Source organism: Micromesistius poutassou, assembly GCF_964030765.1.
Source record: "Micromesistius poutassou genome assembly, chromosome: 19".
NCBI classification, from domain to species: Eukaryota; Metazoa; Chordata; class Actinopteri; order Gadiformes; family Gadidae; genus Micromesistius; species Micromesistius poutassou.
In genome coordinates, this window is record NC_140289.1 from 6,627,515 (window position 1) to 6,653,619 (window position 26,105).

A 26,105-nucleotide genomic window follows, 5' to 3' on the forward strand; every position below is an offset into this window, starting at 1 on the left:
ACATGTTCGTGTGTGTGTGTGTGTGTGTGTGTGTGTGTGTGTGTGTGTGTGTGTGTGTGTGTGTGTGTGTGTGTGTGTGTGTGTGTGTGTGTGTGTGTGTGTGTGTGTGCGCGCGCGCGCTCGCGCTCAAACAAACACGACGAGAACCACCCACACAAAACAGCCCCGGCAAGTCAAGCAAGGAAAGTGGGTCAGGCTGACTTATCAGTCAGACGTGGAGCAGCTTCCTACCAACCGAGAATTGCAACGAGGTTTTAACAACCAGCATCCTTTGGTTTTTATTTGTTAATCACGAAATAAACAATCTGACAAAGTCGTGAACATGCATAGATGAGCTGACCACGTCGTTTGGCTTTCCAGAAAATGGGTGATTGCAGGAAACCATATCGATGTGAGTGTAAATAAGATCTATATAAGATCTAAATACGATCCTCTATAGCCATATCTGTCTAAATCAACCAGCCAATTCTAATCTTGGGCTTCTCGATTAGGAAAAGTTCTAGTTTATGGCTACAGTCATTTAGCTCAGAAGTCCCTCGGAACATGAACATGTTTTTGTTGTTGATTACATATGTGGCTGATGGCTGCAACTTGTCGGTCACCTGGTACAGCTTTTGTCATTTACTTACCCCAAACGTATGTGGTACAAGACACACCTTACTAAAAATCATATTTTGCACCTATTTTATTTGATTTTTTTAAGAATCTGATTCATTTCCTATTGAAAATTGCTTTTTGCTCAATAGCTTCCGAGTTATGGGACCCAGACACCCCAGACCAATGCAGACATGTCCTGCTATGTGGTACTAACAAGACGCACCTCACTAAAAATTCATATTTTGCACCTCCTATTTTATTTGAATTTTTTAAGAATCCCATTAATTTCCTAAGCCAAAATGAATATCCGAATATCTGTCGAATATCCAACATCAAACTAACTTCACCAAGGTTCAATAGTTGTGAATTCTGTCTTGCAGTAGGCCTACCACCTACTGGATATGAATCCAATGCACACTAGCGCAATCAGGCACTTTCGCGGTTGTGCCTGATTGTGCGTAATTCCCGCGAAAATGTCAGTGTATTCTTATTTATAAATTAGATATTAAATTTCTATAAGGGACTGCTGGAATTTATGGAATGGACCACCGGAGGAAAATAGGGGGGTTCCTCAATTTTTGTCATGAAATAGCAACATTTCAAAGTTCTTAAAAAAAGTGCATTTGGAGCATATTTTTCCATGTAGCTCTCAGCCTCCACCCCCCCATGATGAACCACACCTGACCCTTAATCACAGGCATGTTAAGTTAAGTTAACCTTTATTGTACCTTTTTGGGGGAAATTCTTTCTCTGCTTTTGACCCATCCGGGAGCCGGTGATCACCCGGAGCAGTGGGCAGCCGCAGTGCAGCGTCCGGGGAGCAGGTGGGGGTTTCAGGTGCCTTGCTCAAGGAGCTCATCCGTGGATGAGGACATATTGTCGCCTACAGGTCCATATTGTCACCTACCGGCCACCCTCCGGTTACCAGTCCAACTCTTTAACCAGTAGGCCACGGATGCCCACCCAGGTGTTTACAACATATATAGCATATTAATGCCTATTGCATATTAAGAATATAGCCTACATCAGAAGCTACACCATAGTGGAAAAACCTGTATAGGCTTTATCTAGACCAATGTGTAGGCTTATATAGTCGTATCAAATGGAGTGAGCATGCCTCCACATGAAGGTACAGGTTTGTGTGTGTGTGTGTGTGTGTGCGCTTGCGCTCAAACAAACACGACGAGAACCACCCACACAAAACAGCCCCGGCAAGTCAAGCAAGGAAAGTGGGTCAGTGTTATCAACAACGAGCAGGACCTGGTTTCCTGAAACCTTCTTAAAGCCTTCTTAACGCTACGTCATTCGTAACCTCTACTTTAACTTCTACCTTAACATCACGTATGTTTCCCGAAACGTTCTTTGCTACGAATCTCTTTCGTAGCCTACGTCGTTCGTTAGTAAGGTTGGTCTAAAGTGCTCGTAGAACCTTCTTAGCTCTACCGTAGTGATGTTGCTCCTGACGCTAGTCGCCGCCACTACAGTGAGGCCGCCTCATACCTCCGGATCTGGACGAGATATTTTAAGCATACTATTCTCTCAGCCTGCGGGAAGGCGGAGCTAGACGTCAAGCCCCGCCCAGAAAGGTCCAGCCCCACCCACAATCATATTGCGTATATCTGTTCCGGTTGCAATGGAGAAGAAGGAAGACTGAAAGTCCATCATGTCGGTCAGTAAGCCTCATTCACATGTAATGAGGAGTTAAATACGTTTTATTGCAGATAATTGTTGTTATGAAGTTAAACTGTAGGTTAACGTTAGTGGTTAAAACATCTAACGTGTGTGTCTGTTAAATGCAATTAAATTTAACAATTTGTCTGCCTATTTCCCTTTTGTTGTTAATATTACCCTACTCAACAGGTGCTTCTAGATAACTATGTTACACGTTGGGTTATCGTTAATTAACGTTACTGTTAACCGAGCTGTAACGTCAAAGCTGTGTTCACACCAAACGCAAAAAAAAAAAATATGTCTGTTACTTAATTACAGCTATCTGTTGTGCTTGACTATGAACCAAGGGAGCACAATCACAGCTGACTTTCCCTGCATACTGGCTTGTTGGGTTCACTTGCTTCGCGTTTGGTGTGAACACACAGTAACGGTAACAAAGCAAACTCTGTTAAGAAGGATTAACGCTAATTGTGTTGATTTTATAAGCTGAATCGGCTGCATTCCATATGATCGTTTTTTTAATGCTTAATTAGCACAATTGCTACATTAGCTTGGTACATTATGCTAGCCATTTACTTTATAGCTAACAAAAAATGTTGTCGATAGAATTAACTTATTTTGTGCATGAATTTGCATCTAATGATCTTTGTCTTTTGATATAATTGTCTCAGCAGCACGCCACCCATTTAACAACAGAGGACCCAGATATCCCTTTGGCGGACACCTATTGCTGTCCATGTTGTTATTTCACTACGACTGAAAGACATGGAATACTGTATCACCAGAAAAAACATTTAAAGTTGGCACTGCGTCATCAAGGTATGGTCTGAACAAACTGATGATTACATTATATTATTGAGAGAAAACATATAGTCTCCTTTCCCCTCCTAATCAAGCATGTGCTTCTGTTTGTGGATTGTGTGTGAGGTTGTCAGTAGCTCTGATTGTGATGTTGTCTCACAGGTTATCTCATCTGCAAATGCAGCCGGCAGTGCAGAGACGCGGCACATTTTCACTGCATAAATTGCCAGAGAACTATCGTACGTAGAAATCAGTTTCTCCCTCACCTGAAGTCATGCAATGAGATGCCCCCACCGTGGCGTCAGCTGCACCTCCAACTCTCACCCCCACCGTGGCTTCAGCTGCACCTCCACCTCTCGCTGACTCGCCCCCACCGTGGCTTCAGCTGCACCTCCACCTCTCGCTGACTCGCCCCCACCGTGGCTTCAGCTGCACCTCCACCTCTCGCTGACTCGCCCCCACCGTGGCTTCAGCTGCACCTCCACCTCTCGCTGACTCGCCCCCACCGTGGCTTCAGCTGCACCTCCACCTCTCGCTGACTCGCCCCCACCGTGGCGTCAGCTGCACCTCCACCTTGTGCTCCTGCCGTGGCGTCAGCTGCACCTCCACCTCTTGCCCGAACAGTGTCTTCAGCTGCTCCTCCAAAGGCACCACCTCGTGTGCGGGGTCAAAAGCAGCGAACTGTTCAGTGTATCCATTGTGGACTTAGACTGAGTAGACGCAACTTACGAATGCACATAAATAGAAAGCACTCGGACAACAAGCGGGACATCACAGCTCAATGTCATCTGAGCAGTGAGTGCATTGATCCCGACCATGGGGTTTTTGTTGTATTAAAATAATTTACTCGACCCAGCACACCTATCCATGCCATAAAAAAGACATTCGGGAAGGATCAGCAAATTAGGTGTGAAATGGGCCAGTGCAAGATAAATTGTAGAAGTTGTTGCAAAGACTGTAGTGTGTTGACAAAGTACTTGAAGACAAATGTATTCCTATTGGATGCCCATGGGCATCCATAAGGCAGTAATGATGGTCTCATGCAGTAGTAAAAGAAAAATAATAAATATGGATATAAATAATTTAATAACTAATAATTGTAGCCATTTAAAACTGACAAGTAAACATTGCAATTACAATTAATAAAACCGAAGAGACACAAAAATAGAACCTTACAGTGAGTATCTCTATGGGTAGAATACTGACCAGAGGACTTCTAGACACCAAGGGTTTCTTCAATGTGATAAAATAAAGGGGGGCCCTCTAACAAGGACTTGTTAGAGGGCCCCCAGGGGAAAAGAGGGGAGCTGTGGGGCATCTACTCCAAGAACTCGCACACTGGCTTCTGCTCTCACTTCTGCCAGCTCTGTGCAGGGGTTACACAATAAATGGGCCATGGGTTGGACGGTGAACATTTATTTATTTTTATTTATGATTTTATTTGGTTGAAAAGTTTCCAGGATGCTGTGTATGTTTATTCAAATAGGATCTACAGAGGGGCAACTCCAAAATATATATGAAAATGCTTTGTGTCCATATTTATGCCACATCGGGATTTGGATACACAACTAATACTTGTTAGTAGGATCAATTATTTATTGGTTTTTGTCTTCTCATGGAATTAGTTGACAGAATATATCACTAGATTTATCCTTTCATGATTCCTTTCAATTGCAGATACTCCATGAACCTGGGATTGCATGCACACCATCGCCTGGGTGTTTAACCTGTTTGGGTGGACAGGTTAAATAATGGATGGATGGTCAGTGGGGAAGTGTAGAGTACAGGCATATGTTGTGTTGTGTCCGCTCTCTGCTGGATGTGGTCTGCTGGGCAGTCCCCAGGCAGAGCCCATCCATCCCGCCGGAGCCCATGGACCTGTTTCCCCTCTTATGTGAGGTGAGGAAGTGGGGACTACAGTAGGAAACCCCCACCTGCAGTCACTTGGTGGGAAAGACGCACATTGTAACGATCTGCTACAAATCAAGGGGATACACCGGGAATAAAAACGGATTTGTGATGAACACAAAGAAGAAGCAGAACAGTAGAGACAATTAGTGTAAGTCAAGGAATAAGGCATTTATTAGCATAGCGTTCCTGGATGTAAACAGCTTTTCATTCAACAGCTTTTCATTCAACCGTTCATGGTGTGTCTCCCACATTTGTCATGGCTGAAGAGCGAGATTATGACGGCAGCTGAAGACTTTTCAGAAAAATTCCAAAAATTCTCTTATAGTCCCTGTTGTACTACAATAAAATATATTTTAATGGATAAGATACATTTTAGTATCTTTAATCAACTAAACTACCTACTAAATAGGTATTCCTCATGGTTTGCCCTCTCAAAGGCTGAGTGGAAGTTCTCTCCCCAAGGCATCCACTTGTTTAAGATGAAATTACAATGCCACAATGACATCTTCAGATATGAGAGACCCCCTCAGTTTTTTTTACTTTGTCGCCTTTTTGGGAGCTCGGTTCCCTCTGGCTCCCACGTAATTCGAACACTGATTTATAGATTTGCAGGGCATGTAAAATAAGTGCGGAGTCGATACATCTAAACGTAGGAGTCTTCGTAGAGCGCTAAGAGTGGACGTTATTGGAAAACCGGGCCCAAAGCTCTTCTGAATGCGCAGAGATTACACAAGATGGAACATATCTGAAGCTGACTGGTTCCACGTTGCCTAGCAAAGTAAACATTCGTTGAACGCTTCTACTACCAGCAGAAACTCTAGGAACATAATGCATGTCAAATGTAAGTAACATAATTAATATACCTTTCCCATATCTGACCCAACTCTGTCTCTGGGACTTGCTGGTGGTTGACTGGTGTGCATTTACAGTAGCTGCAGGCATTGTCCTGTGGTGGCAGGTCATAGTCCACGCATTCGTCGCACTTCAGGCACCTACCCCTCTGCACGCCACGTTTATCCTTCATGTTCGTTTTTTGCTGGGTAGCAGTTACTCCTCCTTGGCGCTGTGGCTTTCGAGTGAAGCGGGAGAGGTCTGTTTGGACGACCCCCATAAATATACGTATTCTTCACATATTTTTTCAGTAGGCGGTGATTATTTGGGAAATTGTGCAACGACAGCCTTTTCAATGCATTTGAGGAAGGTGGTAGCATGTAGTTAAAGCTCTCAAATTGACGCTCGTCTGAGAAAAATATAAAAATGTCAGCTTCGGCTATACCTGCTAAAATAAACAATGACCCAGGAAGCGAGTCCATGGGTTGAATTTGTTATTACCCAGTGTGCTTTGTGGTATGGTCTCAGTTTTATTGTTTAATTTCATGTGAATAGCCCTTTTTTCAGAAAGCAGATGTTCGTCACACGTCATTGATGTGAAAATTAATAACTGACCATTCGTCACTCAATATTTGTGATGTGACATATTGAGTTGATAAATTGTCCCGGGTGGGGGTCATATTAATTCTGCCATGTCGATTGCAGGGTCATGTCAAAATAAAATGATATCGCCGGGGGGGTTAGGCCTGTGCATAAAGTGATCAGAGGTCCGAAAATCCCTCCGGTGGGTCTTAAAATAAATAACGAACAGTCCCTAAACAGAAGGTCATAGAGAGTGGACGAACCACCGTGAAGCCAAAACCTATACCGTAGTTTCAATCAAATAAATAAATAGTGAATTAGTATGCCTACATTCACGTTAACAGCGTAGGCCTATAATCAACGGAATATGCACAAACAAGCAGTCAGACGAACTGCATTTATTGAATTGGATTGTCAATATTTTCAGTTGTACATATGCATGTGTGCCAACAGGGGGCGCTAAAACCACATGACACCACCACAACACCGTTGAACAACGGGCCTACTGCAACATCAGCGACATTTTCACCTGATCTATACTCGTTAATGGTGCTGCTTTGGCGTGTTATTATGATGGTGTAGAAACCAATGTGTTAGAGGTTCGCGCTGCCCAACAGTTTAGCCTAGTGATGATGTGGTAACAGTAGCCTACTACACTGTCAGGCTGGATGGAACACAGGAAACAAAGCACCACTGAGTAGGCCTAAAATAAGATTATTACGTGAAACCAAACACATAGGAGGTATGTAGGTTATATAAACAGAATTATAGACATATCAAATATGCCGAAAATAATAAAATTCGCAATTGCTTCAGCGCACTTAACTTTACTTGGTTAACCAAAAAAAGGTCCTAAATAATAGGCCTAAGTGATTTATGACCGCATAAAAGCTTGTAAAATCCCACATTCTGAATCTAAGATTTTGGACATTTTTGACTCCTGATTTCATTGTTTCACCACAATTATGAGCCATTAACATGAATCAAACATAAAATAGGAACACAAATAATAAATTAATAACAATTATAGAAAGCATTTGAATAAGTGTAAGGCATGGGAAATATTAAGTGTGCACAATAACTATACGATATCATTTGTTTAATTGTTCTAGTAGGCCTACTATCAAATGTAGGCCTAGTTATGTTTTCACTCAACGAGAGGATGTCATCTGTAAAATGTGAAAAGACATCACACCATTAGTAGCCTAACTTAAACTGTTTCCTGTATAGCAAAATACAATAAGAAACGTTTACATTTTATACAATAAAAAAGTATAACCAGCAAAAACAGCAAGATGTCGAGTTTTCAGTATTTTATTATGAGGGAGCTTAGATTTCAGAAGCAATTAGTAAAATAATTTAAATTAAGAATAACCAAACAAAACTGCGCAATATAGACCCACATATAGGCTTTTCTATATATTTTATTTTATAGCCTATCCTATACAGCCAAGCTTATTTTAATGACTCAACGATCTCAGTCACACGGGTAATGGTTGGGTAATTATTAAAAAATTATTATTATTGCTTGAAGTCCATCAGTTACATTCTGGTTACTTTTTAATTTTTTATATAAATGACAAGACAAACAGTTCGTGGAATTGACAGCATGGCATAGGCCTATATTATCCTTGTTAATATCTTTTTTTTTTTTACATTCTTATGCCTGTGATATATTATTTACTTTTTTTTTTTAAAGGGCTACACAGAAATAAAGGCTTAGTGGTTTTATAATCAATACCATTTCCGTCCGTGCCCTTAAATCCTAGCCCTTGTCTTTGTATCAGCGGATAAAGATAGGCTATAGATAGGCCTTTATTAAATCGAAGAAGCAGCGTAATCTAGCACGAAATCTCCACAACATTGTCAGTTTAGACAAACCAATAGCAGACAATTTGCTCTTTACAATCCATTATTTTTTCTGTAAGGGTGTCCAACATTTTATACCTATTCAACATCAATTATTATACACTCTCATGTGCTACATTGACTATATATATCTCATATATAGGCCCCATAAGAAATAGTTCGGTGAAAAAAGTATAATCTCTGAGGTGGATATTTGAAGAGAACTGGATCAGAAGAGACATTCATCTGCTATTTCATTTTGGCTTGAGCCTACTAAGCAATAAATAAATAAAAAACGGTGGTTTCAAACCATTTATTGTATTATTTTCCACCAGGGACACCTCCACTTTGAAGGAGCCTCGCACCGTCAGGCCTACGACGCGTGACGCATTACGCACGTCTATCGAGCAACGGTATATCTTATAAATAAAATTACTTTTAGGACCTTTGTTTTAATAAGGAAAAGCTTCCAAAACATAGAAAGAAAGAGGACGCAAGAAGCAAATCCTGACGGTTTCTGGGCGCTGGCACCCGTTCGTTCCAGTTGTTTTTAAAGCTGTAGGCCTACATGCCTGAGCGGTTGTTATTTTTTATCCTCGTGATCCCACACAATTCAACACGCGATTTATCGACCTTCTCGTCCACACAAAAGTTATTTTATAATATCCTGTTATAAACAACAATCTGTAGTATAGAAAAAATGCGACCATTCTGATAGAACACGACCCGAGAGTATCGACGGGTTTAAAGAGAAAGCTCGTGAAACATCTCACTTCACACCTCGAGGACCCCCCCCCCCACCCCCACCCCCCGGGGGGCACACAAAAGACGCATGGTAAGCGCGCGCGTGTGTGCAGCCGAGCGTGGTGAGGAGATAATGGGACACCAAAGAGCATCATTACCTCCCTCTGCACCTCATTCTCCCACCGGACTCCCGGTAAAACACGGCGCGGACGCGGCGTGTCAGGGGGGATTACTGTAGGATTTGGACTTTTGACCGTCCTCTCTTTATTTTAAGCCTAAAATCTCAGCGAAGCGATTGTATACACTCGAGTGTTTATGCGGAAGTCGAAGCCTGGAGCTAACAGTTGACAAGGTGAACTAAGCAAGTTATAGTCACCCACGGAGCGAGCGCTGTAGGCCTACGTGATCGATGTTCTGGCTCCAGTGAGCGCTTGCTCATTAATATTCATATGACATATGTATTTTATCCCTCAAGGCAGATAGTGTTTGAAGCGTGCAAGTAATGGCATTTCCCCCCCCTCCTTCTGTTATTTTTTAAATGTTCGTCCCCTGCAGGGGTTGGCACTTGTCAGTTTTTTTTTTTTTTGGTTAATTCCTTTTTGGTTCAGAGGAAAGCCACAGTGTGCGATATCATTCCCTCAGATTTACACCTTTCTCCTCTACGGTGCTCTTCCGCGTCTCCCTCTCTCATCGCACCCCACCCCGCTCTTATCTCTTCTCCCAGCCGTGCGCACCCGCACCCCCCACCGCAGATTTTTTCCCGACCCCTGCAAATCTAAAACCCACAAGCTGCGCATTTGAATGCAGGGTAATTGCAGTGGGGCCCTGATGATGAGAGTGGGTGATACGGCTGTCAAAGTCAACTCAACCCCCCCCCCCCCTTCTTCTTACCTCCCTCCTCAACCACATGCACCCCCCCCCCCACCCCCCTCCTCACACACACCTAAAATCCTCCTCCTCAATGCAGAAAGGCAGAAAGCAGCCACAAAGCCTAGGCAGCCAAGCAGGGTCTGGTTAGGGTTAGCTCCATGTGGATCAGGCAGGGTTAGGGTTAGGTCCATGTGGGGGGGGGGGGGGGGGGGGCGGGGTTTCAGACGTAGTCCTGCATGCTGTAACGGCCCTTAAGTTTGGAGGACGGAGGGAGACGGGACGGTGAGTAGTACTGCCTCTCTCTCTCCCGAGGTGCAGACTCCTCCATTGTCTTCTTCTTCTTCCTCTCCTGCTCCTGCTGCTGGACCCTGCGTCTCTCCTCCTCCGCCTCCTCCTCCTCCTTCCTCTTCTTCTCCTCCTCCTCCTTCCTCTTCCTCTCCTCCTCCTCCCTCTCCTTCTTCTTCTTCTCCTCCCGCTCCTGCTCCTCCTTCTCCCGCTGGCGCTGTCTCAGTTTCTCCGGATCGGCGGCGGCGGCGGCGGCAGCGGAGGAGGAGGAGGCGGAGAAGGAGGCGGCGGAGGTGGCGGTGTAGCAGTCGTCGTGGTGCGATGACGACCCGCTCCCGGGACACGACATGCAGAACAGCACGCCGGCTGCCAGCAGGAACCCGGCCGAGATGAAGGTGACGTAGACGGCGCCGCCGGGCTCGTACTTGCCGCTGTCGGGCACGCTGGCGTCCAGGAAGGCGGTGATGACCTCGCAGGTGAACCAGGAGGCGGGCACCAGGCAGAGGACGCCGGCCAGCACGAAGCACCCGCCGGCCGCCACGGCCGTGTGGGCCTTGGCGCGCCGGCCGCCCCCCCAGCGCGTGCACTTGAGGCCCAGGGCGGCCAGGCAGAGGCCCAGGGAGCCCGCCATGCAGCTCAGCACCATGGCGGTGCGCGCCGCCTGCAGGTGGGCCGGCAGCGCCAGCACCGAGTGCTTGAGGGAGCAGCTGAACACGCCGGTGGTGTACCAGGTGCAGTCCATCCACAGCCCCTGCATCTGGGACACGGCCGTCATGATGTTGGCGCCCACGTCGGCGCTCACCTTCCAGTTGGGCGATAGCGTGGCCATCGTGGCGCCCAGCACGCCCAGCAGGGCCAGGGCGAAGGCCAGGATCTGCAGCGCGGAGGACAGCATGGCGCCCGGGGGTCTGGTTTGTGGCGTGCCTCCGGTGTGTGTGGTGATCCGGTCCGGTGTGGTTCGGTCCGTCTGGTTCGGTCGGGTCGGATCTTGTCTGGGTCCGACAGGTGCAGGTCTGGGTCTTTGGTTCTGGTCTGGTCTAGTCTAGTGTGGGTGAGGGTAGTCCGGTCTATTCAGGTTTGGTCCAGATCCTTCAGGTCTGGTTCTGGTTCTGATCTGGGCCTGTTTGGTTCTGATTCAGAGAGGTCCCGGTCTATTGCGTCCTGGCACTCGTCCAATCCGGTCAGGCCCCCGGTCAGGTCTGGTCGAGTCCGGTCCGTAACCGGCCACCTTCCCGTTCGCAGTTCCTCCACACTGGCCGGTTTTTCCCCCTCACCATCTACCGTTCCAGGCTGCGAATTCCCGGTGTCCTCCCCCTCATCATCACCAGCCCCTCCAGCACCACCACCACCGTCGCCCCCCCCCCAGTCACCCTGGGCCGTATCTCCCCAGCGCAGGTCCTCGCTGACAGCCAGATAATTCCTCACTACGGGCTCCAGTGAGCTGCAATGGAAAAGCAGAATGAGAATTGAAGTGAGCGAGCGAGCGTGACCATCTCACAGCTGAGACGCAAAGGGGTGGGGGGGGGGGGAGGTGGAGGGCGATGGAAAGTGGGAGAAAACACTGCGTTATTTCTCTCCTCCCTCCTCTCTCTCTGACTCCCCCTCTCTGACTCCAACCCCTTTTTTCCTCTTTTCGGATATTTTCGTAAGCGGGATCCCCGTGCGTACGACCGCTTTCGCTTGGTCACTGGAGTTACTGTTGTCACTAGACATGGAGAACTCGCCCTCTCTCTCTCTCTCTCTCTCTCTCTCTCTCTCTCTCTCTCTCTCTCTCTTCTCTCTCTCTCTCTCTCTCTCTCTCTCTCTCTCTCTCTCTCTCTCTCTCTCTCTCTCACTTTCTCTTTCTCTCTAACCCACTCTCTGTCAATTCCTCCCTCTCTCACTCTCTTTAACTCCCCTCTCTCCCCCCCTCTCCTCCTTTTTTCTCCCTTTGAATCTTTTTGGTTGTGTTGGTCGCTGGTCGTGGTGATGCTTCAGTCTCGGGGATGTCCCCCTGTGAAGCCATTCCTCTTCTCGTCAGGATTCAGGGAAGAGCCTCCAGCTTCTTCTTCTTCTTCTTTTCTTCTTCTTCATCAGACTGGATTGGAGTCTTCTTGTCTTCCTGCTGTTGGGCCGCTGGACCAAACCGACGCCTCACGCGGTAACAGATCATTTCAAGTCCATCACGTTCATTCAGTTAACCAACCTCCTCACCATATTAGATAAATACTTTGTAAATTTGTAAAAAAAAAAAAATCTACAAACAAATATAATAAAGTAAACATTTCAAATGAATTGTCTTTGTTGAATTTGAAAAAAATATAAAATAAGGAGAAAAATGGCTGAGTCTCACCTGGTGTGCGGGTCTTTGGCGTCGGTGGTAGGGTGGGCTCTCTGCTGCCGTGGACACAAGAAAGAGCGACAGAGAGAACCGAAAGCACATGAGGGTGGGTGGGTTAACAGTCTCTAAGTACCACCGTTCTGCCTGCCGTATCCGTGGCAACGGTAAATACTGTTCCGTCCGTCCCTCTCTGTCTGCCTGTATCATGTTAAACACAATGTGCACCACTCCGACTCATGTCGGCGTCGCCTGTGTGGAGGCACCCAGCAGATAGGACCGAGGACGGGTTTGAGCTCAGGGTCTGGTTCTGGTGGGGGTGGGGGGCGGTGGGGGGGTGCGGGTGGGGGGGCCGGGGGGTATTGTTTGGGATCACCGGTCCCATCGTCAATGCTAACCTGAAGGTCACCGGTGGCGACGTCGGGAAATAAAACCCTGCAAAGAGGCGTTGTTATCAGGGGGGCGAGGGCGTGCTGCGGCGGGGAGATGCAGACGCTCCGGCACGTTCCACCGCCATTCAACCAAACCTCTGCAATACGCGGGCAGGAAAATACAACAATGGAATATAAGTAATGTTTGCAATTTGAGTCCGTTGAGCCATCTCCTGAAGGCTGTTTTTTTCTTTTGATGACAATTTAGCTTTTGGGCAAATCAATAAACGTTGAGAGAGGGCATGGACACGAAACCTTATGGACGAACATGGCGTCTCTACTTGGACAAATTAATTATAATAAGTCATACTAAATAATCCACTTTACGCTATTACAGTCGTGATTAGCTGTTTTAAATCCTGCCTCCCTTGCTGATGAAAACGAGACAGATTACGGTCTTTGTTGTTCTGAATGCGATTGAATTAACGAGTGGCTGGGTGGATGGGATAAGAACAGCGCTGCGTAGGAATGGATCAGCCAGCGTGCTCCTCTCTGACGGCGAGATCTATCACCTACTGGGCCACGCTGATAAGCTTCATGGCCGTCAGCTCCATGAGGACCCACAATTATAATCCTGCGTCTCCGGACCCCTCTGACAACACGGACCTTATCCTGACTACACAGGAACCATCGTAATCAATGGGGGGACAAGAATTACTTCTCTTTTAAAGGGTGTCCTGGGTACACACACGTGGAGGCATGCACACACTCACACACACACACACACACACACACATTCACTTATGTACACACACACACACACATCAAAATATGCACACACACACAGATGCATACACATGATTACCAATCACACTTAAGTTAAGTGAATTGCATACATTTACACACATGTACTCAAACATACAGACAAAAGCACATAATCTCTCTCTCTGTCTTACTCTTTCTCTCTCTCTCTCCCCCATCTCTCTCTCTCTTTCTCTCCCCCTCTCTTTCTCTCTCTTTCTTTCCCTCCCTCTCTCTCTCCCTCTTACCCCCTCCTTGGTCACTGCACCCACTCGCTGTTCATCACTGCGGTGAAAAAAAAATGGCAACAAGAAAAACGTTTTTCCATTGTCAATCACATGCCTACTAAAACGTATTCCTCCATAATTGCACTTATTTGTCTGATAAAAGACATCCATTTTAATAGACGCAATTTTCCCCATTGGAGTCCCATTCAGTGGCGTGTCATTGTTGGAGGCCGTCTTGCTGAAGCCCCTCTAAGCACTCTTCCAGCCCACGCCGGCGCGGTCATGTCCATTACCCCGTGGTGTTGCCTGGAACAAGGGCCTCGTTGCCGGGCAATTAGACCCCGAATGGAAGCAGACACACCACACATCTCAGTCCACTCCAGATAAATATGAGGGTATTTAAGTGCAGAGAGATGTGGACGCGTGGTGAATTATGAATTCAGTGCGTCGGTGTGCTGGTTTTGTTAAAATAAAAATACATACACTAAATGTTTTTTTTTAAAGGGTAACTAAATGTGTAAAACTCTATCCCAGGGACAGCGGCATACTAGTTTATGCATCAGCTTTTTCTGGCTTAAATTTATAACGTCGTCAGACCTTAACCTTGTTAAGTTATCGCAACATCTTTTTTTAGACAAAGAAAATTAACAATGGGGTTGGTGGATCCAACTTAATATTTGGTCATTCAATTTATGTTTTATCACGATGTGAACTGGAGGCTCCAGCTATTTGTTGTCACAAGTTAGTGTTCATCTTCAAAGCAAACACCTCAATTATGGGGGGTAATTATGTTGAGTAAAAAGATTAACGCAAGAAGCAAAGTGAGATATTAGTGTGGTGCCATCAATGTGTGTGGTCTTTCTCTTTCATCTTTCTTTCTCACTCTCATTTTCTCTGTCCGTCCGTCTGTCTGTCCCTTTCTCTCTTTCTTTCTTTGTCATTTCCCCTCTCTCTCTCTCTCTCTCTAACTGAAAGGTGCAGGATTTACCAAAATAAAAATAAGGAAAAACTCAATCCAGCACAATATTTCCCTATTTCCCTAATCTTTCCCTAATCCTAACATGACATTACATTACACATTACATGTGTGCTCAACTAAACCAGTTCCACTAAACCACCATCACTAGTCTGGTTCCAATCTAGAACCTGGGGGTTCTGGTTTAATGTTCCGTGTCCCCACATACCCCAACATCTGCTCGGACAGCAGTAACACACTCACCCCCAACCCTCCCTCAAACATGTAGGGAGGCGGTGGAGGTGTGTGTGTGTGTGTTAAAGTGTGTTAATGTGTGATGTGAGGAGAGTTGACAGTCTATTATAACCGGTCCCTGGAGACCCAGGGCCCGGGGCCTGAAGGAAACCGTACTCTGAGAGCAGGCTGTGGAAACGAGAGGACAAATCGAAGGTGATACACACATTCTGACACGCATGCACGCACACATACACACACACACACACACACACACGACCGGGGCTGTACAGGGATGTTGTGTTTTGACGAGGAACACTTTATACTTATCTTACATTGAATATGACAAGTGCACTCAATGAATATAAAGATTATAAGTTATCTAACCTAGAGGTCCGGTAACCATGCAAGGGATGTATCAAAGAGCAGACTTTCATTTATATGCCCTCGTAATAAGGCTTTGATATTTTCTGAGTAATTGATAGTGATTGATTGATCAATTGTGTTATGAAATGCACAATGGGTTCCTTTGTGTGTGTGTGTGGTGTGTGTTTATGCGTATCTAATATTGTGTGGTTTGTGTGTAAAATGCATATTATTCACAGCATTCATGTTAATTTGTCCCCTTTAATAATATAAATTATATATATATATATATATATATATATATATATATATAAAAAATGTATATTATTAAAGGGGTATATATATATATATATATAATTTATTTTAAAATGCAACTACCGCACATTCCTGTCCACCGTTCCATAGACTGTCCGAGTGGGAATGTTCTGTCAGACAGACATGAGCAATCAAACCTTGAGGGAATTGGGAGTTTCTCTATGCTGTTTTAAAAGACTGCAATCCTCACTGAATGATGCTGAGCGACCGTGTGTTTGGGTCGGCGCCAGGGGACTGCTTCATATTCATAGTAATAACAGTATGGACCCCCGCCTGCCTCCATCTGTCTCTCGGTCCGCTACGGAGGCCATTGTGTCGCAGGGCAAACATGGACGCCCTCAGGCATTACGCATCAATCACCGCACGCACAGGAATATAAATGGACCACTTAACCCCCCCCATCCCCCCCTCCACACACACACACACACACACACCAAACCCTGTTCATGCACACACATGGCTAGATACCCACACAAACACATAGTCATTCACATTCACGCACAAATACACACACACACACACACACACACACACACACACACACACATTTACTGAGTCTCAGAAGGGCATTTCATTTAGGTTATTCTCTGACATCATTAACTATCATTGCTCAGGCCCCTATCTTGCCTGATAACACAGGTCTTATGACATCTTAATATAGCCTTTATAACACAGGCCTGATGACGTCTTTAAATCACCTCCATAACACAGGCTCTTGTTCTACATTTTTAATGAATATCTAATTAATTCAAACTTAACTTAACTTCCTTAAAATCCCTAGGCTATAGATAAACAACGGAGGCATGTCCTGGTGTATAGATATGTGACCTATCATTGAAGTGATCAATGATAATCAATAATAATCCCCCAGTTCAGTTTCGCTTTACAAGTGGGATTGTAGAGAACGGTCTAAATCAGTCTCTTGACCAAACACACTCACTAGAAAGACAACTGTAACACATCCTACACAAACATCCGTCCACAAAGAAAGCATATTAATAGTTTGGGTTCAGCATTCTTAACCAAGCTACGCAGCATGTATGATTCACACAGGCTTGCATTTGTGTTTTTCTTTGACTGTGTTCATAGTAACCAATATTTTCTACACATAGGCCTACTTTAGAAAAATGTGTATGCAGCAGCTTATGGCATGGAATGAAACAAAACCGTGTACATAAAAGAGGAAAAATGTAATTCTATTCAAACAAACATGATTGAAAAAGTTAAGAATTCACATTTGAGCAAAACTGAACCAAAAGAGAAAATATTAGGTCTACTTACCAACGGTTATCTCTGTTGTTCTGTAGATTCCACACAGTAAGCAGAATGCATCTCCTAATTCCTAGTTCTCGTCAAACACACACACACACACACACACACACACGCACGCACGCACGCACGCACGCACGCACGCACGCACGCACGCACGCACGCACGCACGCACACACAAACACACACACACACACACACACCCACACCCCACACCCCACACACAATGGCGTATTTATGAGTACACACTAGTTTAGCTGTTTGGAATTTTGGGGATTTCTGAGGTTGTGTGTGTGTGTGTGTGTGTGTCCATTTCTGTCTATCTCTGTGTATATTACATAGGCAATTATAGGTTTGTGTATGCGTAAGTATATGCGCATATATGTGCAAGTATATGTATGTGCATGTACGCGTGTGTGTGTGTGTGTGGGCATACTACATGCGTGTGTGTGTGAGAGGGGTCCGCCTCCCTGTCTGTACGGCTGACTGCAGGTTAAGCCGCGCAAAGCACATTCCATTCAAACAGTTAAGACTGTTGTCATGCAGACAAATAGAACACACACAGACAGACAGACAGACAGACAGACAGAGATAGAGAGACAGACCGAGACACACACACACACATCTCCTTTTGGTCTCAACCAGGCGGGAAGCCTGAGGATTCTACAGGCCTCCCACCAGACCCTGGGTCTCTGATTGAGGTCTATGGAAACAATATTTTGATTTGTTTTGATTGTCATAGAAACGTAGTTTGCTGGTGACTCCTTTGATGCATAAACACACTACATTTCTGTGATAACCATAAACTCATAATTGTGACTACACTGAGTTTACATGTATGTGTCTTTGAAATATATGATTGTGTATTTTATTGGCATTGTTAATGAGTTATTGAGTGCACAGCATAAGAATAAGTACACATTTGAATTTTTTCACATGACTATGGGTAATTGCTTACGTGATGAACGGCCTAAAATCTGTCAAAACATCACTTTAGTGTTTTAGTATACAAACACGTGTTGATATGCAACAGTGACTGGAACAAACCACATGTTTTTACACAAACAGTGTTTTGTGTTTAAGTTATGCGTTTGCCGCTCCAGGCAAGAGGAGAGTTTAAAGAGGGAAGAGAAGAGGATGAAGAAAAGAGGGAGAGGGAGAATGAGACGAAAGGAGGAAAGGAAATGCGTGAAAAGGTCTTGTAAAGTGTGACTCACTGTGACTATGTGTAACCATGCAGCGAAAGGAGATCCACACACATACACATCACAATAAAAAAATTAATTAATACAAGTAAAACGTTTTTCTTAAAAATTAAATATAACACAATTTATTTTAACTTGTACTGCATTTCAAGGCCTTTCAAAAAAGCACAAATATATAACAAAATAAATTAGCAAATAACTATTTTAATATTTTATGGTACGCTAACAGTGGAATTTAAAACCATCTGTTTTAGACACTGTTCATCAGAACACGAAATTACGGAAATATGACAAAATATATAAATACAATTATATGACATGCAGAATATACAGAGGGTTATTCCGATCAAGCAGTCAGGAATATACAAATAACTGCTCTTGTCTTAATATAAAAAAGTTAACAAAAATAACAATACAGATAATACATTTCAAAGCTATAGACATTAATACAAACTGTACATAATGTAAAAAAACAAGAGTAAATTATTCACAATCGTATTAAAAAAACAATGATCTGAGGGCACAGGACTGAGTGGATTGACCACCGGGTGTCGCTGTTTGACCGTTACTCTTGTCAAAGCCACAAACCACTCATCATACCAACGAGCACTGTTCATGAGCATGAAACGCCAATTCATGTTTGTTTTTTTAATCCGGAATGACCCTGGAGATTCCTCTGCAATAAATATAGTGCTAGGAACTCCATCCTTTAGGTAGTACTTGAAGATGGCGCAGAGAACGAATTGATACAGCTCAATCCGAACGCAAAAAATGTCAGTTGAGCTGAAAAAGTAGAGCTGAGCTTCGTATCTGTCAGGTTTTATTACATTAGGTCACATTGACTGTGACGAAATGCCAAAGAAATCGCTGCCAAAAGGTAGATGAGTTTCAGTCCGTGTCTGTCACACTTTCCATGTCTGCGTAACACAGTGGTACGATGTGCGATTCTTCTCCGTATTCTTTGGTTAGCTGGCACAGTCACAGCCCCCTTATGTTAGGCCAAAAGATCCTCTGATTAACACCCGAGTCCCGGCCGATCCTCCCTCTCTCGCCCCGGCCGATCCTCCCTCTCTCGCCCCGGCCGATCCTCCCTCTCTCGCCCCGGCTCATAGAGAGGCTATGGCGGCCTTGTGTATGCCCAGCACCGAGTCATAGAAGCAGTCCTCATTCACCACCGACGCCATGCTCTGCACACTGAAGTCCCTCTCCAGGAGGGTGTTCAGACACCGGACCTCCTCCTCTTGCTGCTGCTGCTGCAGGCTGCCCGGGGCCCTGGGGATCCAGAGGGGCTGCTGCTGGGCCCGGCTGCTCCCCAGCGTCCCCTCCTGATCCTGGGGGACAGAAGAGTGGGAAGACCCCGGCGGCCGCCTCTGCGGCGTCGGATCCTCCTTGAAGTTCAGCCTCCGGAGATGGGCCTCCAGGTCGTCTGTGAGGGGGCACAGCCTGGCCCTCTTCCCCAGGAGGGCGTCCTTCGCCGGGACGACGGGGTCTCCGGCGTGGGGGGGGCCGGAGGGGGGAGGCGGGAGGGGTTCGGAGCAGCAGTCCTCCCCCAGCAGGGAGCCGTCCGGCGACGCGCGGCCTGGCTCGGCCCGCTCCGACGCAGTGCTCCTCCTGCCGGATCGCTCTGCGCGCCGCGCCTGGTGATGGAGCTGCTGGTTCTGCCGCCGCCGCCAGGGGTCGGCCCGGTCCGCGGGGGCCCGGGGCCTCCGCAGGGAGCCCGTGGCGGAGGTCTTGTCGGAAGGGCCGGAGCGTCGGCTGGCGCCTCCGTCTCGCGGGATGGAGCGGAGGGCTCCGACCACGCCGGCCTTGCTCTCCAGACCGCTGGAGGAGAGGTGGAGTTAGACTGGGGTTCCCCAACCATGGGGTCACGACCCCACCTTGGGCCGGCTGATATAGTGCAGGTTTGGCTGACTTATAAAGCTGTAGCTCTATTTTAATTATGGATGGCTTTTTATTACAATAAATAAATTGTAATAAAATAAATAAATACATTTTTTAAATGTTTATAATGGATTGGCTAGTTATGGTTTAGTACAATGCCCGGGGCAGTACAAAAGTATTATAAAAAGGTATATAAAAGGTAGACTAACAAAGATTATAATAATGTTGTTGGGTTACACACTGTATATTTGAACAGACTGATTTTATTTGTATTTGTACAACCGGGCTTCATTGACAGTTCATCGCCCCTACACCCTGAACACTGTAACCCCTCTAAGGGACAAGGAAAAATATGCAAAAGGAACACAGAGGAGGGATCCCTCCAGCCATGTTAGAATATATTATAATTCTCTTTATTGTCATTGCACATAGTACAGCAAAATTGAAATGTCATCCAGACTGTGCAAACAACAACAACAATTCACAACAATTGTATTTATATATAAAAAAGGTAAAAAATATATGTATAACAAATAAAGTTAGGCCGTAGGAACCCAATGGACAGACATATAACGCCTATGAAGTAGCATAGTAAAGACGGGTGAACCATCTTACCTGCTACAGAGCTGGAACACCATCTCTGGTCTCCCCTCCACCTCTGATCTGGTGTGAACCAGCTCCCATACACAAGGGTTGTCTGTTCCTGCCAATCGACCAATCACAGTGTCAAACACAGCAAACAATCAGAGAGGGCCAATCACAGAAACACATCACAGACAGAGTCAATCACAGAGAACCAATCATAATGTCTGGACCACTGTATTTTTCCTGGGAGTATTTAACTCACCTGTGATGTTCCCCAGTCTGACCTGGACTGCCGAGGCTGGGACCAGCCAGCGGAACCGCACCAGGTCCTGGTCACTGGACCGCGAACTGGTCTATCAGAAACCAAATCAATAAACAAATGGTTATGTAAGAGTACACATGTATGTGTGTTTACATGGGAAATGTGCTAAAGGTGCATTATTCTATTTCTGGCCACTAGTAGAGGGATGATATCGCACACATTTACGTATATTGCACATACTTAGAAATTAAAGGCTGCGGTGTAAAGTTAATAGATTACCTGTAGATAATAAATCCAGGGGTACAGTAAGGGAAAGACCGATATAAAAAATTGCTGGGATTCAAACTCACCATTCTCTTCTTCAGTTTGACGCTCTCCCGGTACACCAGGATCACTGCCCTCTTGAACACTAACCAGAGAACAGCAGCTGTTAGATGCTTACTATGCTTCTTTCTATACTAAAGGTCTCACAGAGATGCTTGTTTTTGCTAGCATGCTAGCTGGCATGTACAGTATTAGTTATGTTTTCATGCCCCCCTAGTATAAATTAAAAATGCTAGCATACTAGATTCACTTTCTGGCTTTATTAAAAGGATTAAAGGGGTAGTTCAGGATTTTGGACATCGGGTCTCATTTCCAAGTGAGCCAGTGTGTTATTTATCATGGAGACCATTTTCAACAGTTCAAAGTACAAAGTACACCCGATGCAAACCAATTACAATGCCCGACTATCGATGTAAATGTCTGTGTTGATAAAATAATATTAGAAATAAAACTATCCTTGTATCGCAATGATCACATTACATTTTGGGGGACTACTTTCTCAGCAGCGGCGGAATTTCACTTTGCTCCGGTGTAGTAACCAATTCACTACAGCAGAAGGTAAACAGAGAAGCGCACTCCAGGTAATATCAGTCCGCCGCTGCCTAGCTACATTTACATCGATAGTCGGGCATTATAATTGGTTTGCCTCGGGAGTGGGTAAAATTGTTTTTATTGGCAGGCTAGCAGATCCCCTCGACTTGCGCTAGCCTAGCACCAGCGATTTCTGCAACTAGAAGGACTGAATGAAAAGTGTTGAAAACACTCCAATGATAAATAGCACAATGGCTCACTTGGAAATGAGACCGATGTCCAAAATCCTGAACTACCCCTTTAATGTATATGTTTGTGAGTGAGTGAGTGAGTGAGTGAGTGAGTGAGTGAGTGAGTGAGTGAGTGAGTGAGTGAGTGAGTGAGTGAGTGAGTGAGTGAGTGAGTGAGTGAGAGAGAGAGAGAGAGAGAGAGAGAGAGACAGACATGGGGGCGGGTCTCACCGAACAGCGTTAGCTCTGGATCTTTCCTCATCCGTCCCAGAGAGGGGAGGGGGTTGAGCCAGACCACCGGGGCGTGGATCAGGAACTCACCCATGGAGATCTCAGTGACCTGGGAGAGAGAGGAGGGGGGGAGAGCGATAGAGAGTGGTAGTGAGAAAGAGAGAGAATATTTGTTTAGTTGCTTTGCATTACAGAGTTAGCTAGATGTGGGTGAGTTAGCTAGTTTGTGGGTGAATTAGATAGTGAGTACATTGTAATTGAGTGAGTGAGTGACTGAGTGACGGACTGAAAGAGTGATTTCCTATTTGTGAGTGGACGGATTAATGTTACCTCCTTATCGGGGCTGTTCTGCTCAGCAGCCAGCTGGTCGAACACAGGCCCAAAGTCCTCGTATATCTTCTGCATGTCGTTGATGTGGCTGGCCACCTTCTCCATGGCCCGGAGAGCCTCTGAACACACAAGAACCAGTCACAAGACGCTTCTCACAGTCGCTCAAAAGAAGAAGGATCACTAAATAAAGAGCATGAAGAGGAAGGAAAACACTAAAGACCAACTGAAAAATAAATCATAGCCTGTGTGTTTATTGCCAAATGATACACAAAAAAATGAATAGTCTTTATTCCTGTTGGTCAATCAAAGCAGATAGCGAATACTAAACAATATGTATTAGCTGTCCCAATAATAAGTCCCAATAATAATAATAAAGTCACAATTAGTCATACTGAAAAGCAACTGCAATACCCAGTTCTACCACATGTGGTGCTGTTGCTGAGGTTTCAATATTAACATCGGGTGACTCTATCAAACCCAACCTAGTGGTGAGTCTCAACATCCCATAATCCCTCTCCAGGTACCTGTGAGGTGGCTGTGTTCGGGGCTCTGGGCGTCGGTCAGGGAGACCAGCTCCCTTAGTAGGAGGGGGTACTTCAGGACCCTCTGGACCGGTTTGATCAGGTAGGACTCCAGGGTGGACGAGTGCTGCTTGGTGGGATTCCTCGCCTCCAGGAACTCCTTGAAGGTCTGGTCCGTCTTGGCTGAGAGAGAAGAACCACCGACAGACAGAGACAAAGGACATTAATGGGCTGAGAAACCAAGCCAAGTCCAGATGTTCCCAATTACAGAGATAGCACATCTCAACAAAGTGGGTTCTACATTCAACACTAGGGCTGAAACCAGTCACGGTCAGACTACGAGAGGCTCTTGGAAGAGGTTGGTCTTCAGATGTATTATGAAGATGGAAAGGGATACTGCAGATCAACTGAAAAAGTATTTTAAACTTGAAATTCAGGAGGAACGACTCCCCTATTTTCCAAACACATTTTGTTTCAGTTTTGTCTGGTGTACAAGTAATATTTTTAGTTTTCTTTGTCCTCACCTCGCTCCAGAACCTTCTGAACCTTGATGTGGTTGGCACAGAACCCACTGTAGAGCTTGAAGTGGTCGGCGTAGTACAGGAAAGAGCCTCCGAGGGAGAAGAGAAGTTTCTAGAAGCAGAAGAAATCCAATAAAAAAAAAAAAAAAAAAGTTTAATGATATAGCGTTTTTGTACTGCTCTTTTGCTATTTGCAAAACAGCAATACAAAGCATGTTAGGTGGAAAAACAAGAACAAGAAATGTGTTATATATTTATTATCAATTAATAACTACTAACTAATGGATAACTAATAAAATCATCTTAATCACAGAAATACATTTGAAAAGTAGATTAAAACACGACAACCAAAGCGGTTCCAAGCGGTCCGTACCTTAAACTGTTCGGGGGTCTCCAGGGAGTTGAGGTTGGGGCAGCAGGAGATGCGGTCCTCCAGGGTTTGTGAAAAGACTCTCTGGAAGTCCAGCATCTCTGGCAGACTTCCAAACAGAGATTCCATCTGAGAAAAGAGAGGGGGGGAACCATTAGCTATAATGCTAATGGTATATATCTGTTGCTCTGATTGTAAAACTTTTTTTTTTAATCTCCTTTACCCTAAAAAATACATTCTCAATGAGGGTAAAGTTTAACAATAGATGCTAAACCTTGTATAGTAGAATATACAATTTGTACCATAAAATGCCCCCTTATTAGCTAAGCAACTACTAGTAACTTGATTATAATAAATATTGATATATGTAATGATTTTAGTCTAAATTCAAAGAGACATACAGTCCCGTACGTACCTCTTCTTTGCTGAGGAAGCTCTCGTGTTGCAGTGGGGTCAGGTAGATGTCAAACAGACAGCCCAGGTCCTGAGGAACAAACACTTCAATATCACCTGGACTGAAGAGGAACGGTACGCAGTGTAGACAGAATTTAAACACACACTCTCTCTCCCACAAACACAGCAATGTATAGTGTGGTGCTATCTAGTGTCATAGGGGGACTACATCCAATCAAAACAAGTCATGTGTATCTCAGGATGCGCTCTCCCTCTCTTTCTCACACACACACACACACACACACACACACACACACACACACACACACACACACACACACACACACACACACACACACACACACACACACACACACACACACACACACACACACACACCTTGACGTAGGACTTCTCTGTGTCCACCAGCTCCTGGATGACCTTGCAGAGTCTCTGGGAGATGGGCATGTGTCCTGGGTAGGGTGGCTGGGAGAGGGGCCCCTGTCCTGGACAGGCCGGCTGCCCGTTGGCCTCCCTCAGGTAGGGGTTCCTGGGGGCCTCCACCTCAGAGCCGCAGCTCTCTGGGAACGTCTGGTACAGTGTGCACACGCGGTCCACGTTCTGAGGAACCACCAGGAGGGTAGTGGAAGGTAAGTGTCAGCAGACTACATTTCTGTCGATAGCTTTATACATTTATGCATTGAATTGATTGATTTGGTTACATTCATGGTCATCGTAATGTATGTTGATGATTTGTTGAACATTTATTAAATAAACATCTGTTAAAACAAATCACTTCTTTCACAGGCAGGAGAAAAGGTTCTAGAATCTTGGCCTCCCAAGATTCTACAACTGAAGGAGTCGTCAAATCAACTCTATATTTGAGTGGTTGTTTATTTGCAAACATTACAACGCAGTAGGTTTAATTGCTGTTTTTCACAGAAAAGCTTTGTTCAATGCAAACCGTAACATAATCCTTTCTGGGCGATTACCTGAAGAGTATCATGGTTAACTATCAATCTAACCTCATATCTACACCCAACACCTAAACATTATCATTTCTTACCTTATGCCTAAACCTCACATTATCTTACTATATATTTTACAGAGACTTTCTAGAGAGAGAGAGAGAGAGAGAGAGAGAGAGAGAGAGAGAGAGAGAGAGAGAGAGAGAGAGAGAGAGAGAGAGAGAGAGAGAGACCAAATGCTTGATTTAAAACAGCCAGAGAGACTGTTCTCAGTGTTCACACCATGCCCCAACATCTCAGTGTGGATCTTCATTGATGCATAGTTAGCATTAGCGCCAATGTTAGCAGGCCATTTATCATCATGAGCTGTCCTGCTAGCCCTTTATTAAAACTATGACCGTGTGATGAATGTCTGGGGGGGGGGGGTTAATAAAGACGGCTATGGAGGCAGGGATAGATGATGAGTGTAAGATAAACCTTTAATATCTTAGCCTTTGATATATGGGAGGATAGCTTAGTGGCTAGGGTTGAAAGGTTCTGGGTTCTCAGACATGTAAAGGTTCTGGATTAATTTCCCACCGTCTACAGCCTGTCTTTAGGATATTCACGAGCAAGAGGTCTAACCCCCAGATGTCCACTAAAGACATATTTCTGTAATCACCTTAAGACGCTTATGATAAAAGCATCTGCTAAATAACTAAACAAAGATTTAATATTGAGCCGTGATTCGTACGGTTCTCCTGTGTCTGTAAGGAAGT

The 26,105-nt window shown here is 45.1% G+C and overlaps 1 protein-coding gene and 1 pseudogene across 2 annotated transcripts in view; both read right to left on the reverse strand.

The window, feature by feature from the left end:
- Window positions 1–3,582: 3,582 nt before the first annotated feature.
- LOC311364278 (claudin-20 pseudogene) lies at window positions 3,583–11,035 on the reverse strand (annotated as a pseudogene). The gene is made up of 3 exons: window positions 10,357–11,035; window positions 8,574–8,614; window positions 3,583–3,750 (listed from the first exon to the last, which is right to left on the reverse strand). The product of its transcript is annotated as a claudin-20 pseudogene (transcript).
- A 7,339-nt stretch (window positions 11,036–18,374) lies between these two features.
- The window catches only part of tiam2b (TIAM Rac1 associated GEF 2b), a 29,292-nt gene continuing 21,561 nt past the window's right edge, over window positions 18,375–26,105 (reverse strand). Inside the window, exons 16-26 of the mRNA XM_084483584.1 lie at window positions 24,779–25,000; window positions 24,402–24,470; window positions 23,990–24,115; window positions 23,620–23,728; window positions 23,099–23,278; window positions 22,575–22,693; window positions 22,245–22,353; window positions 21,279–21,337; window positions 20,929–21,019; window positions 20,697–20,784; window positions 18,375–20,021 (exon numbers count right to left, since the gene is read on the reverse strand). Of these exons, the coding sequence (XP_084339710.1) occupies window positions 19,307–20,021; window positions 20,697–20,784; window positions 20,929–21,019; window positions 21,279–21,337; window positions 22,245–22,353; window positions 22,575–22,693; window positions 23,099–23,278; window positions 23,620–23,728; window positions 23,990–24,115; window positions 24,402–24,470; window positions 24,779–25,000 (1,887 nt within the window). The 3' untranslated portion in view covers window positions 18,375–19,306. The remainder of the gene's footprint in view (window positions 20,022–20,696; window positions 20,785–20,928; window positions 21,020–21,278; window positions 21,338–22,244; window positions 22,354–22,574; window positions 22,694–23,098; window positions 23,279–23,619; window positions 23,729–23,989; window positions 24,116–24,401; window positions 24,471–24,778; window positions 25,001–26,105) is intronic.